Raw genomic sequence first — 13,078 nt, forward strand, 5'->3', positions numbered from 1 at the left:
AGATGCAAGCAAGCTGCTTAATCTCACACCCCTTAGAATTGGATGGGTCAATTGCAGGCTCAGACGGAGGGTGGTTGTACCGCAATGCTTTCGCTGCCTCGGGTTTGGTCACTCTTCCCGAAACTGTAAGGGACCCGACCGATCCAAGAATTGTTTCAGGTGTGGCGGCTCGGGCCACAACAAGAAGAACTGTACCGCAGCAGAGGGTTGTTTTCTCTGCGCAGAGAAAGGCCAAAAGGACGCCTCAAAAGGTCACATCCCAGGGGCTGGGCGATGCAGTGTTTTCAAGGCTGCACTCGACCTTGAGAAGGCTAGGTCTAGGAAGTGAGGATTCTCCAGGGTAACCTTGAGAGGTCCAGAACGGCTGACTCCCTCTTAGATCAGCTGGCCCAAGAGATCGGTGCGGACACCCTTCTGATCAGCGAGCAGTACCGTGACAGGGACCCACACTTCTGGTTCCCAGATTCTCTCGGTACTGCCGCTTGTTGGGTTCAAAACAGCACCGAAGCACCAGTGCGAGATCACGGACGCGGCCGAGGCTTCGTTTGGGTCAGGTGTAGGGACGTCACGTTTTTTAGTGTCTACCTTACCCCCAACGAGCCAAGTCGGGAATTCCGTCTGAAGATTGACCGCTTAGAAGACAGTGTACGGGGTACCGTTGGGCATGTCGTTGTTGCTGGCGATTTTAATGCGACAGCTGTGGAGTGGGGTATGACCTCTACAAACTCCCGCGGGCCTGGACTTTGCCGCCAGGACCGGACTTGTCGTCTTAAACGAGGGCGAAACGCCTACTTTCCGGCGCCCCGGCATGAGAGGTACGGTCCCCGATATCTCCTTCTCGTCGGAATCACTACTAGCTCCAACTGGAGAGTCATCGAAGACCTCATGGCAAGTGATCATCAGTACATCGTTTTTGATATACTGGATGAACACCATAATCAGGCGCCTGTATCACGATCTGGACCACGCCGATGGTATACGGACAAGCTGGATGTTGAGAAGTTCACTGACGTAATCTCACGGGGAGCGCTGGTGAATTCTGCTGCACCTGTTGACGCCGAGGCATTGGTAACGTCCACGATGGAACTGATTGTCTCGGCTTGTGATCAGGCCATGCCACGCAGGGGACGCCGTCACGATAAGCAAGCTGGACTGGTGGACTTTAGAGATCTCGAACCTTCGGAAAGCTTGTCTGAAAGCCAGACGTGCCGCTATGAGGGCCAGAAGATTCCCGGATTTCGAGGCTAAGTCAGCGGCTTATAGGGCTGCGAGGAAAGCTCTTCATCGGGCTATCATCAGGAGCAAGGTTAGCTGTTGGAGGAGGCTTCAGGAAGATGTTGACTCTGATCCTTGGGGACTGGGCTACAAGGTTGTAACCCAGCAACTTTGAGCTAGCCCAACTGAAACTGAACCAAGTCATGCGCGTTGTAAACGCCTGGATGACTGATCATGGTCTGACACTCGCTCTGAGCAAGACAGAGATCGTCATCCTCACGAAAAACGGATTGAAACCATCGTTCCGCTACGAGTTGGGAACGTAGTTGTCCAAACCACGCGAACCGCCAAGTACCTTGGTGTCATGGTGGACAACAAGTTGGAGGGATTTCTGGAGGGACCAGATCTTCCGTACGGCGGACAAGGCTGCTAGGAGTGTCGCTGCTCTTAGTAGGCTTATGGCCAATGTCGGTGGTCCCCGGTCCAGCCGTAGAAGACTACTGATGTCTGCAGTCCAGTCCGTGCTTCTCTACAGCTCTGAGGTGTGGGCAGACGCGCTTAACAAGGAGGCGTATAGGTTGAGGCTCGCACGAGTGCAGCGTCAGGCGGCAGTCAGGGTCGCTTCCGCGTACCGTACGGTGTCTGAACCGGCCGTTTTGGTGATCGCTGGAGTTATCCCAGTCAAACTCTTGGCAGCGGAGAGGAAGGCAATCTACCAGAGACAAGGCTACATCGGAAAGGACGCTGCAAGAACAGAAGAGCGCTCCCGCACTTTTAGATGTGGCAAGAAAGCTGGGAAAGGGAGACTCGAGGACGTTGGACTGCCAGACTCATCAGACAGGTCCAACCGTGGGTGGAACGGCGGCACAGTGAGGTTGACTATTACCTCGCGCAGTTCTTGTCAGGTCACGGCTATTTTCAGTCGTACCTGCACTTGATCGCCAAAACAAATTCGCCTGACTGCATTTACTGCCCATGCATTCCCGACGACGCGGAACACACTTTTTTCCAGCTGTCCACAATGGGATATGCTTCGCCAGGAGGCCATTCAACATCTTGGGGTGCTGTCGATTGAATCGATTTGTGAGACCTTGCTGAAGGGTGAGGACAACTGGTACTGCTGGTCGCACTTTGTCCGAAATGTCCTTCAAGCTAAAAAGAACGATCTAGATCGGAACATAGTCTAGATTTGATAAGAAATAAACTGCTAGACACGGCGTAAGCCCCTCGGGCGTAGGCAAACTCGGCCTAGTTCTGATGAAGTGCGACAAGTGTTCCCAGGCTAGTGTCCGAAGAGTAGAGGAGGTTTTTAGTGGTTATTCTCTGGGCCTTAAGCCCGTTGGAGATGTTTCGATGTAGTGCAAGTACGTTGGAACACCTCTTAAGTCTAAACTTCAAAAGCCGAAATGGATGGAATCAACTTCAAGTTATCTGACCACAATTATATATTGGTTATGAAATTAAACTGTTCTAAACTAAACTTACCTAACCAAACTTGCTGTAACATTTCAAAAATTCCTTTTGATAGCAGAAGACCAATTCGTTAATACCAAGGCAAAAAATGTGGTTCTGGTTCGGATGCGCTTAGTTGCCACTAGCTTGTTTGTGCTATTAAACAGCTGTGTCTAAGGAACATGTCGGCCTTAGTTACTAACAAGACTACAAAATCGTACCACTCATCCTACACTCATCTCCATTCATACTTGGTTTAAAATACCTACTTTGTATGGTCGTGGTCGCCATTTCAATGAAAAGTGTTGAAGTATTAAATATGGCTTTCGCGATCCATCGACTGTTCTAGCCCGTTCAATCCTTAACACATTCACAACTGCAATAGTACAAAATTGTTCATTCACATGGACCAGCGACACACATATGCGACGGCCGGTTTCCACCCATAGACTGCCATCGCATATTTGCGTCGGGGTTTTGATGTTATTAAAATGCTTATATCTGTGTAACGGTCTATTTGAAGGCACCAATTCGGGACAGCTCACTCACTCTACTGATCATAGTCTTTACGAACTATTGTAAATAATATTATAAATAGTATATATAATAGAAGGTTCACTTGCACTACGTCGAAAATATAAAATAAATGAAGAGGGTTCACTTACTCTACAGATCATAGAGCCTATGAGTCTCGTGTCTTATATATTTTAAAAATACAGTAGGAAGGTTCACTTACTTTACAGATCATAGTGACTATGAGCCACTTCGACTGCTGCGACTGCCTACATAAGTGTATTGAATCACCTTAATTATTTATCAACACGAAATAAATATGTAGGCCTACGCGCAAGCAAATTTATTACATTTTTGGACTGAATACTTTTAAAAATGAAGGGAGCGTGATTTTTATGTTAAATTTAATGAAAAGTTATAGAATAAAACGCATTTTGAGTAATATGAGGTTATATAATACATAATACACACTTGTATGATCCAGATAAGTCAAACATCATCTGGTAACTGTTCCTAACAAAGTAAGTAATTTCATTAGTTACACAAGCTTTTAGGTGAGTATTTTTAATTAATTGACTGTTATAAGTCTTAAAATAGCTCTGTAATACCGGTACTTGACAATTGCTTGAGCTCGAGCAACGAGTACACTTGATAAAAATTAAACAATACATTATTAACAAAATACGCTCTCTTTCACGCTGCACGACTAGTAAACGGCAGAAGTAAAGCAGAACGGCAGAACGGCGGTATTGGTTTACCATAAACGCCTACAACGATGCGCTGCAAACTGCGTGACGTGTAGCTAAATGAACTGTAGTGTAAGTGAGCCGTCTTTTTTTCCTGAATTAAAAAATAATTCATACGCTTGGCTCATAGGCACTATGATCTGTAGAGTAAGTGAACCTTCCTACTGTATTTTTAAATATAAGACACGAGGCCCATAGGCACTATGATCTGTAGAGTAAGTGAACCTTCAATATTATTTACGAGGCTCGTATAGACTATGATGTGTAGAGTAAGTGAGCCATGTGTTTTAAGGATTAAATTTTTTTATCATAATTTATTTTACAATCTTATCAAACAAATAATGAGAACAATAAGTAAAATAGGTAACATAAAAAAATGGCAGGAAGCAAGCACCTGTTCATCAACAAGTCTTGCCAAAAATTGGATCAATCATTTAAATATTTACAGAAATCTGTAGCTTAGGTCCAGCACATGTACAACACTTTTTAATCTGGTAATGCACTGACTATTGTCCAGCAGATTAACAGCAAGACTGTTCGGATGATCTAATTTTTCTTGATACTTTTTGCTAAGGTCTGTAATTTCTTCTTTGACTGATTTAATTTTGAAGTCATTTCTAATTGTAGTGTTGGGTACGAACCAGGGTGCGCCAATAATTCTTCTCAGCGTCTTAGCCTGAAATCGTTCAAGAATTTCGATGTTGGAAGAATTACATATTTGGAGGCTCATAGTGTCAATGATTTGTAGTGTAAGTGAACCCTAACCTTGGGGCCGATCAAGCAATGTCCTACGTGTCGTAACACTTCGGCCCAAGTAACACTTCGGCCCGAAACCCTCAGATGTGGCCTACGGTCCAACTCTCTACCTGCCCACTAGTAACACTTCGTCCCAACAAAATATTTGACAGGTTAGGTTAGGTTAGGTAAGATTCCACCGATTCTCCGTCATGTGAGGTCAGAGGATGCAAGGGGTGACGGTTGGGTGACATTCCACCAGAGGGTGGTTGCAAAGTATACAGGTCATGTACCTCTTACTACCTAAACTGCGTTCCTCAACCCTTGTCAATTTTTCGTCGGGCCGAAATGTTACTCCATTAGCTTATTTAATCACCTGTAAAAGCGAGTGGGACGAAGTGATACTGTTTTTCTAAGAAATTTGAGTTTGGCCGAAATGTTACTGGGCCGAAGTGTTACTACATCATGTCCTAACCCGAAACAAGGTTGGCCACGGATGAAGCACCCAAAGGATTGAGAAAACATACTTGTTGAGCTGTATTTTGTGTTATATATGTTTTGTGATATGGGTTTTCAAGTGATTATATTAGTTTCTTTATTGCTTTATTTATTTATGCTTTAGTATTTGTTTATTTCAGCGAGGATTTTTTCATCTGCAATTTTCATCCGCGGCCTGAGTGTTGACGATTGACTCAACTGTCAACCATTTCAAAAATAGGGCCCGTGGGCAAGATCCAATTAAGGGCAGGATCAAGATGGCGTCATCCTGCCGTTTGTTTTGTTTTTGTTGATAGTAAACAAAAATATGTCAACATTATGATTGCAATATAAGTTTATTTATTTATTTTACGAGCAACCCATTTTAACAAGATCATAAACCACTGAGCTAAAATCTGGAGGTAGCACTGCCATGGCAGAAGTCTGTCAAAAGCGTGTCGCTGATTTTGTTAGGTTGGTATAGCAGTGAGTTTTCTTATCCAATAACATGGCTTCTTATAACTCACACCTCACGCAAACATGGCGGCTGGCGACACGCATCTTTGACATTCAGTGCTACCTCCAGTTAGAATTATTGCTCAGTGTCATAAACCGATGGTCGTTCTTTATTCTTTAATCAAATGCCATAGGGCTAAACCAAAGACTAAACCTATCTCCAAACCAGGAAACTTGACTATGTTCACCATTAATCATAGCTTGAAAAGAGGTAAATAAGTTAATTTACTAACAAAAACAATTTATAATGTTTCAAAATAACTTTAAAATAATCAGGTTTTAACGTGCAATAACTGAAATAAGATTTTGATATCAGTCCTTGAAATAACGGATAACCCCAAATAAATAGCATGGTTAGGTTAGAATGAATTGGAATTTGACAGAATCCAGAATCCCACCAACCGATCACACGGCCAACCTAACGACACGAAACATCGAAAACGAACCAGCAAAAACAGGGGAACGTTTTTCTATAATGTTTAACCAGAGTGACTCCAGTTATAATCTATAGCTCAATGGCTGGTGTAGCTGGGTTGCTCTTTTGCTCAGATCGTGGGATGGGAATATTTCAGTGTCAACAAAATGGGAATAATTCAGTTTCGATCAATTTCTATGGTTGTCGATAATATGGAACCCACCCACTGAGATACTTGAACAGAACCGGTACCATTGATTATAAACAAATTACGTTGCTGGTCCGGGCCCGAATTTATACTTATATCGCATTACCATATGATTTCGACGATTCAGCTTAGGCAATGTTAAATGAAGTTTATTTTCGGACAAGTCCAGTTACATCATTTGTTTATGTTTATGAGATACTCCCTCCCCCCCTATTTTGTTGACCCGGTTCAACAAATTCAATACATTTAGCAAAATAACCACTTAGAATGTACATATTTACATGCAACTTGGAACGAAGGTATATCCACATGTATTCTAGACGTATGTAAAATTTGGTAACGATTAAAAAATATTTACCTATATTATTAACGAAAACCCTACGAAAATAGCTCATTTTATTTTGTTGACTAAAGTCAATCACCAAAAAAGGTACTTAGAATAAAGCTACACATGAAACCTGGAACGAATGTATATCCACATTGTATTCTACGTGATTCTACCCGTCTGTAAAATTTGGTAATGATTGAAAAATATTTACCTATGTTAATCGGGAGTGTGAGCTATTATTATCATACAAAATTTCAGTCAAATCTGACCAGTACCTATAGTTAAAGCGTGATTGAACTTCCAACAAACAAACAAACACAAAAACTTTCACATTTGTAATATTAGTAAGATTGTATTAACAAAATACCCCCGCCGCAGCAAAAGGAAACTAATAAAGTGTTTTTTTTAATATTGATAGCTTAGTACAAAATAAATGAATTTGCCAAGTTTTATCAAAATATATCCATAAACAAGCAAACTACAACATTTGACAATATTCTCCATAAGAATAGCATGGGAATTTTAAATTTACAATTTTTTTAATTTTCTCCGTTACTAATAACCGAACAAAAATACTTTTATATACTAAATTATTTGTTTTTTTAAGCTCTTTAAAAAGGTCTAAAGAGAAATTGGGAAATTTTGTGTTTTGAGGGTCAAAAGTGAGAAAAACCAATTTTTACCCCATAAAACCCCCCGTAAAGCCCCGTTCCCATGGTCCAATCATACTGGTTCGCGAACTCATTCAAGTATATCCCGCTTTACACCTTTAAACCAAATTTCATCAAAATCGGACAAAAATTACTCAAGTTATCGCTTTCACGGACGTATATATATATATAAATCTATATATATATATAAATCTATATATATATATAAATCTATATATATATACATATATAAAAATTTGAACGAATGGTGTTTTTGGCCTCTGGGGACATAAAAATGAAAAAGTAAATCGGTCCCGGGTCTAGGTCTTACCGTGCCACCTACGGTAATAGCTACTTCCCTATAGGGAAATTCGCTAAAACCGCCGATAATAGCTAATTTTTATTTCGTTGACCCGGGTCAATTGCCAACACCCCCGCCGCAGCAAATCTGCACTCTGCAGACTAAGCGTCATTTTGACGTGCGAATAGTCACTTCGGACAGAGACAGTGTTACCAACAAAACACAGTAACAAGCGGCCACGGCCATCTTGATGGCAGATTGCACATTTTTAACCGGAGAGTTGTGACTCCAGTTACAATCCATTTATCTCTCTCTCTCCATGCTCTCGCTCTCTGCCAGGGCAACGGAAACAACAACACAAAGCACAATGCACAACAGTCAAACTCAAATCAAACAAAACAAACATTGACATTTGATTTTTGAGTTGAAGAAGGAAATAAGGGAACCAGAAATCCCCTATTTCTATTTCCTACGACTACTTTCATTGTTTTGCAGCCTTGTTAGTTTTTATTTTGTTCCCCAAAAGTTATTTGAGACGCATCTTCTCTTTAAACATCCATTTGCATTGATATTAAACTTATTGTATTGTTACAAAGAAAACATTTCTAATTTGAACTTATGAAACATGAGTTCTGAAGTAGACGTTGACACTGACTCACTTACCAAGTAAGTTAGCACCTGTTAATATGTCATGTAATAGTAATGTAATTCATACTAATTAACACTAATAAAAATATAATTGGTAGCTTGTTTTAAAATGTTCCAACGTAGGCTATATGTACTCTGTTTTATTCCCACAAAGTTCCAAAAGCTTCAAATTTTCCGTTGGTAGGTATTAATTTAGCTAGGCTTAGGCTATAAGTTATAAGTTACTGGCCATGCCTTAACTTACCATAGTATCTTTATTTTATTTTATGATTGATTTTGGAGACCAGTAGGCCTAAGCTAAAACATAGGCCTAGTCTGGATTTTAAACAAGCTCTAGATTGAATTTTGGAACTATTTTAAAGCTAAGCAAAAACTATCAAGGGTTAGGCTATATTTACCTTATTCATTCTTTTTCTGATTGAAAATCATACCGTACTATAGGTAGGCTAAATAGGAACCATACACATTTCATTGAATGTCCTTCAGTCGTGTCCAGAGTTCATGACAAAGTTTGAGGGGTTGGCAGCAGGCACGCTGTTTGCATGTGATGGGCCCAATAAATAATTAACCTTATTGGGATCTTAATTCTCCTCTCCACGTACCTTGTGGGGGAATTTTTATTTTCCTTATGTCCCCAACAAACCCAAAACCTCTTGTGCCCCTTGGCATGAACCACCAGGCCCATTTGCCATTTATTAAAATTACCCTTTGTTGATAGGAGATATAGAATAGAATAGGCTACACCTTTTAGTATACCCACCTTTCTATACCTACCCACCTTGGGGATAGGTTGGTCTCTCAAAAGATGGGAACCTTGTGTTGATAAGGATTTTGTCTTTTACAAGAACTCCAATGTGGTTTAGAAATATCCCTGAGGCCTAAGGTGTACCGGTATTTACTTTCGATTTTTGTGATGTTCCAACTTCCAACTGGGCCAATTACCCTAGATGCTGCAGCTTGGCGGCAGACAGTTGCAGTCAAGAAGAGTAGGCCTTAACTTACAATAACAAATTGCAAAAATAAGTAAAATTTTTCCATATAACTTGTTCTAAGCCACGTAAGTTAATAGCACCGTATATTGAATACCTGTACAAAATTACAATTTGAACCAGCCTGATATAACTTGCAAACAAAAAGACTTTTTTAACCATGTTTTTTACACTCAGTTTAAAAATGTATTCCAGATGGTTGAAGATTGGCCATGTTTCTTACATGACTTTCGTAGGAAGAGATGTTGTGTCATTTGGAGCTGGATGTTTCATTCTACTTTACAACACTTCCACCCACGAAGAACTCCTATATACAGCTAACAGCTTTGAGAATGGGGAAGGGGTTCAGTGTCTTGTAGGATATCAGCAAGCTTATATGTTTGCATTTGCAGAGACTTCTCCTCAACCTAGAATATTTCTAATTAGTTATCCTTCTTTTGAACACATTTGCGTCTTAAAAGGTGAGGTAGAGTCTTTGATGTTCATTAATTGATAGGTAAAGATTATTATGTTTGACTATCAATAGTCAATGGTATTGTTAACTGGAAATCTCATGAAAGTTATAAATTTATAGTTTAGTTTTCAATTCATAAAAAAATTGATCATTTATTTAGCCTCTATCAATACGTTTAGAAACTCTATAACTAGCCAATTTTGTTGGCACTAAGATTACATTTTATATTAGCTATGTAAGTTTTGATGATCATTTTATTATAATGTTTTGATGATCATTCATAAATTTGTAGAAAGCTTTTTTGTCAGAATTCAACCAACACTAACAGGATATTGTAAGGTAACAAAATAATGTAGGTAATTAAGCTTTTTTGTATTTGAATTTCAGAATGGATACCTTGACTATTTTTATATGTACATATTTTTCACAAAAATATAGCCAAAAACAATGTTTTCTTTCCCTCTCAATGTTGATATGCATATAACAAGGTCTGGCAGTTTGCCTAGCACGATGGTTGATTACAGACCAAAGATAAGCTCATTTTGACATTTTAGACAGTTTTCTTGTATTAAGAAGTTAACTATATAAAATATTTATTCCAACACAAATATATGATAAGAAACACAGTTTTTTCCAAAATATGCAATTGCATCTTCACCCCATATGGACCAAAATATTACTCTTGTTTTTGTCGCTTAATCTTAAGTCCAACATAAAGTGTAAGGCCTACTTCTTTAGATGGTTCATAAATTCTATTTTACTTTAGTGTTCTTAAAATATTCTATTTGGCTACAGTAACTTAAAGGCATTTGTCCAAAAGAGAATCCTACAAAGTTGAATTGAGCTTCTTTCTTTTGACTTTGAAACAAACTCGTCAGCTTGGTAGTAAATGTCTGTTTAACTACTTATATTTAAAACTAGCTGTGTGCCCGTTCTACGCACGGGGATTTTAAAGTAGTCAGTTGAAATCTTCTTATATTAGGAACAGCAGTTGGTTTGCATATTTTTAGATATGCAGGCAAAACTATTATATATAAACCTTCGCAAATACAGTATCTGACAGTTTCAAGCCAAAACACATGCTTCGCAATTAAATGTCACCAGGTTCGTGTTAGTCCATATGTTAAATCAAATGATTAAACTAAAAAAGCTTTATAGGCCTAGATCTATGAGGCATAGCCCTAAGGTAGGCCTATAGTTGAAAGTTACTTCCCACAATGGTTCAAAGTATTTAAAGTACTACCTCAACCTCACCATTTAACACTTTATTCGGGTTGACATTTTAGTTATCAAGGTGCTCTTGTCCTTTTCGTGACACTGAGAAATAAGGACATAAATGCGTTACCAACAGACATACACACAAAAATACAGAACTTAATTAGGGAATTTGCTACGTTTTAAGCATAACAAAGTACATATAAAATTTGTATTTGAAATTTGTATTAATGTCATCAAATTTTATCATACCAATCTATATTTACTTAGACCGAAGATGACCCGAAATGCTGTCGAAATGGCGTCTTACTATATGAAATGAAGTACTATAGACAATTTAGATTGGTAATTTATAATAAAAATTACCAAAATAGGCTACAAACTATTGATACTTAAACAACGTAAATCATAAACAATTCATGATGGTTTGCTAAACAAATGTTTTACTTAAATGAGTTATCATTTTCTTAGCATAAACTAAAATTTTGAATCCAGACAGAAAAACCAAAACTTATACAGTTAAGACATCAATTAAATTGAGTACGGCTATAATACGACTGTATAAATAAGGTGAACACCAACGATAACTAATTTGTAAATTACAGTGATGTGTTGGTACATAAAAACGATTCTTGCTGCTACCAACGGTTCTAAGGAAAAGAACCAGTACCAAAAACCAACGTTTACAGTTAAGAATTACGTCCGACAAATTAAATGCGTTAATCAAGTCCCAAAGTTATTGATTTCTTGGTTTTGGATTTTCTCGTAAAAGATTATTGGCAATCAAAGTTATTTCCCATTAATTGCTTTATTTGTAAACAACTTTTCATGTAAAATTATTGGTGTCAGTTTGAAAAAAAATCAACCTCATACAAACAATTGTTTGTTATTTAATAGATTATGTAGGCCTATTCTCTAAACAATGATTCGTATATCTTTTAACATTAGAATGAAATGTGACAAAAATGACACAACACTGGGTTTTTGGACGTTTGTAATTTTATTTCTTAAGTAGGGAGGCTATGTATTCTAGGGAAAATTACCGGTATCAAGGATCGTCGTCGAAAAGGTTTTTATGAATAATTGGGTAGGCGTAAGTACCCAAGAGATGGGCTATGGGCCTATTGGCTGTATGGTCCGGCGATTGCATCATACGGTGAGTAGGAAAAGAAAGTGACACATCGGAAAAGCAAGTTTAGCATAATCCATAAACCGTAAACCTCTGTTACAATCACCCACTGCAGTTGTGATTTTTTACTTTACACTTTACACAACCGCCATTGAAGCGCCGTCAATGAGTGGAATCCTTGTTAGTAAGCTATTGGCGACGATCATTAATAAATTCAAGTTTCCCAGCCCTATACAACACTGATTCAAGGTCTTCTTTCTGGTTATCAAAACTCAAGAACAATTTTACACACAAAGAATCTCTGGTTCCTGACCTGGATGATGCCTAGTTACCGGTATTCATTATTTCATTTGGTACACTATATTATTCCACTTGCGATCAATTAAATCCGTTATGTAAGACAACGTTTTCAAAACGTGATCGGAAATGGTTGCGGTATTTGTAAACAACATTTGTAAACATATCAGTGACAGCTAGAAAAAATAATCTTGATCCGAACAGCTGTTCGTTATTTCATAGATCATTATGTGATAAAAATTGGACGAAAACTTGACAAAAATCGCACAAAACTGCATTTTTGAACGTCCGTAATTTTATTTACTAAGTAGTGAGGCCATATTTTAATGGCTAAAGACACTCTCGCCAATCCAGTGAATACATTAAAATGACTTGGATCTTGATAGGTACTCTCGTTTTCCTGGAGAAGATTGCGTAAAATGCCATCTTGAGTGTTACAGAAAGACAGAGAGACAGAAATTTTGATGAGACTTGTTTCGGCTTCTTTAATGTATAAAACGTAAAAATTACCTACATTATGATTCTGAGCAATGTACAGACAAAACTCAAATTTTATTTATATAGATTTGATGTATTATTAACACGTTTCTTGGTTAAGAACAATGTAATGGTTGTAAAGAAGAGTTCTAGGCAAGTAGGTAAAGACGAATATGTATGGTGCTCTTTAAAAAACCTCTACAGGAATAGTACCGTATTTTAAACAACGCTGGAGAAGTGATCGATTGACAGAATGATATTTATGTAAAAAACCAAAACAGTATTCTTTATTCTGTAACATTATGTTTCTCTA

At 38.5% G+C, this 13,078-nt stretch overlaps 2 protein-coding genes across 2 annotated transcripts in view; both read left to right on the forward strand.

Annotated features, from left to right (window-relative positions):
• The first annotated feature begins 1,673 nt into the window (after nt 1-1,673).
• Nucleotides 1,674-2,153, forward strand: LOC128998871 (uncharacterized). Its single transcript, XM_054425230.1, has one exon. The coding sequence runs from the start codon at nt 1,674-1,676 to the stop codon at nt 2,151-2,153; it is 480 nt and encodes a 159-aa protein (XP_054281205.1).
• Nucleotides 2,154-8,002: 5,849 nt separating this feature from the next.
• The window catches only part of LOC128998880 (uncharacterized), a 106,371-nt gene continuing 101,295 nt past the window's right edge, over nt 8,003-13,078 (forward strand). Inside the window, exons 1-2 of the mRNA XM_054425237.1 lie at nt 8,003-8,222; nt 9,389-9,654. Of these exons, the coding sequence (XP_054281212.1) occupies nt 8,182-8,222; nt 9,389-9,654 (307 nt within the window). The 5' untranslated portion in view covers nt 8,003-8,181. The remainder of the gene's footprint in view (nt 8,223-9,388; nt 9,655-13,078) is intronic.

Source organism: Macrosteles quadrilineatus, unplaced genomic scaffold (genome assembly GCF_028750875.1).
Source record: "Macrosteles quadrilineatus isolate MER2022 unplaced genomic scaffold, UCM_ALF_1.0 Scaffold_1__1_contigs__length_201487025, whole genome shotgun sequence".
NCBI classification, from domain to species: Eukaryota; Metazoa; Arthropoda; class Insecta; order Hemiptera; family Cicadellidae; genus Macrosteles; species Macrosteles quadrilineatus.

Coding starts and splice junctions, on each gene's coding strand:
- LOC128998871 (XM_054425230.1), top strand. CDS start 1,674: ATGGCCAATGTCGGTGGTCCCCGGTCCAGCCGTAGAAGACTACTGATG.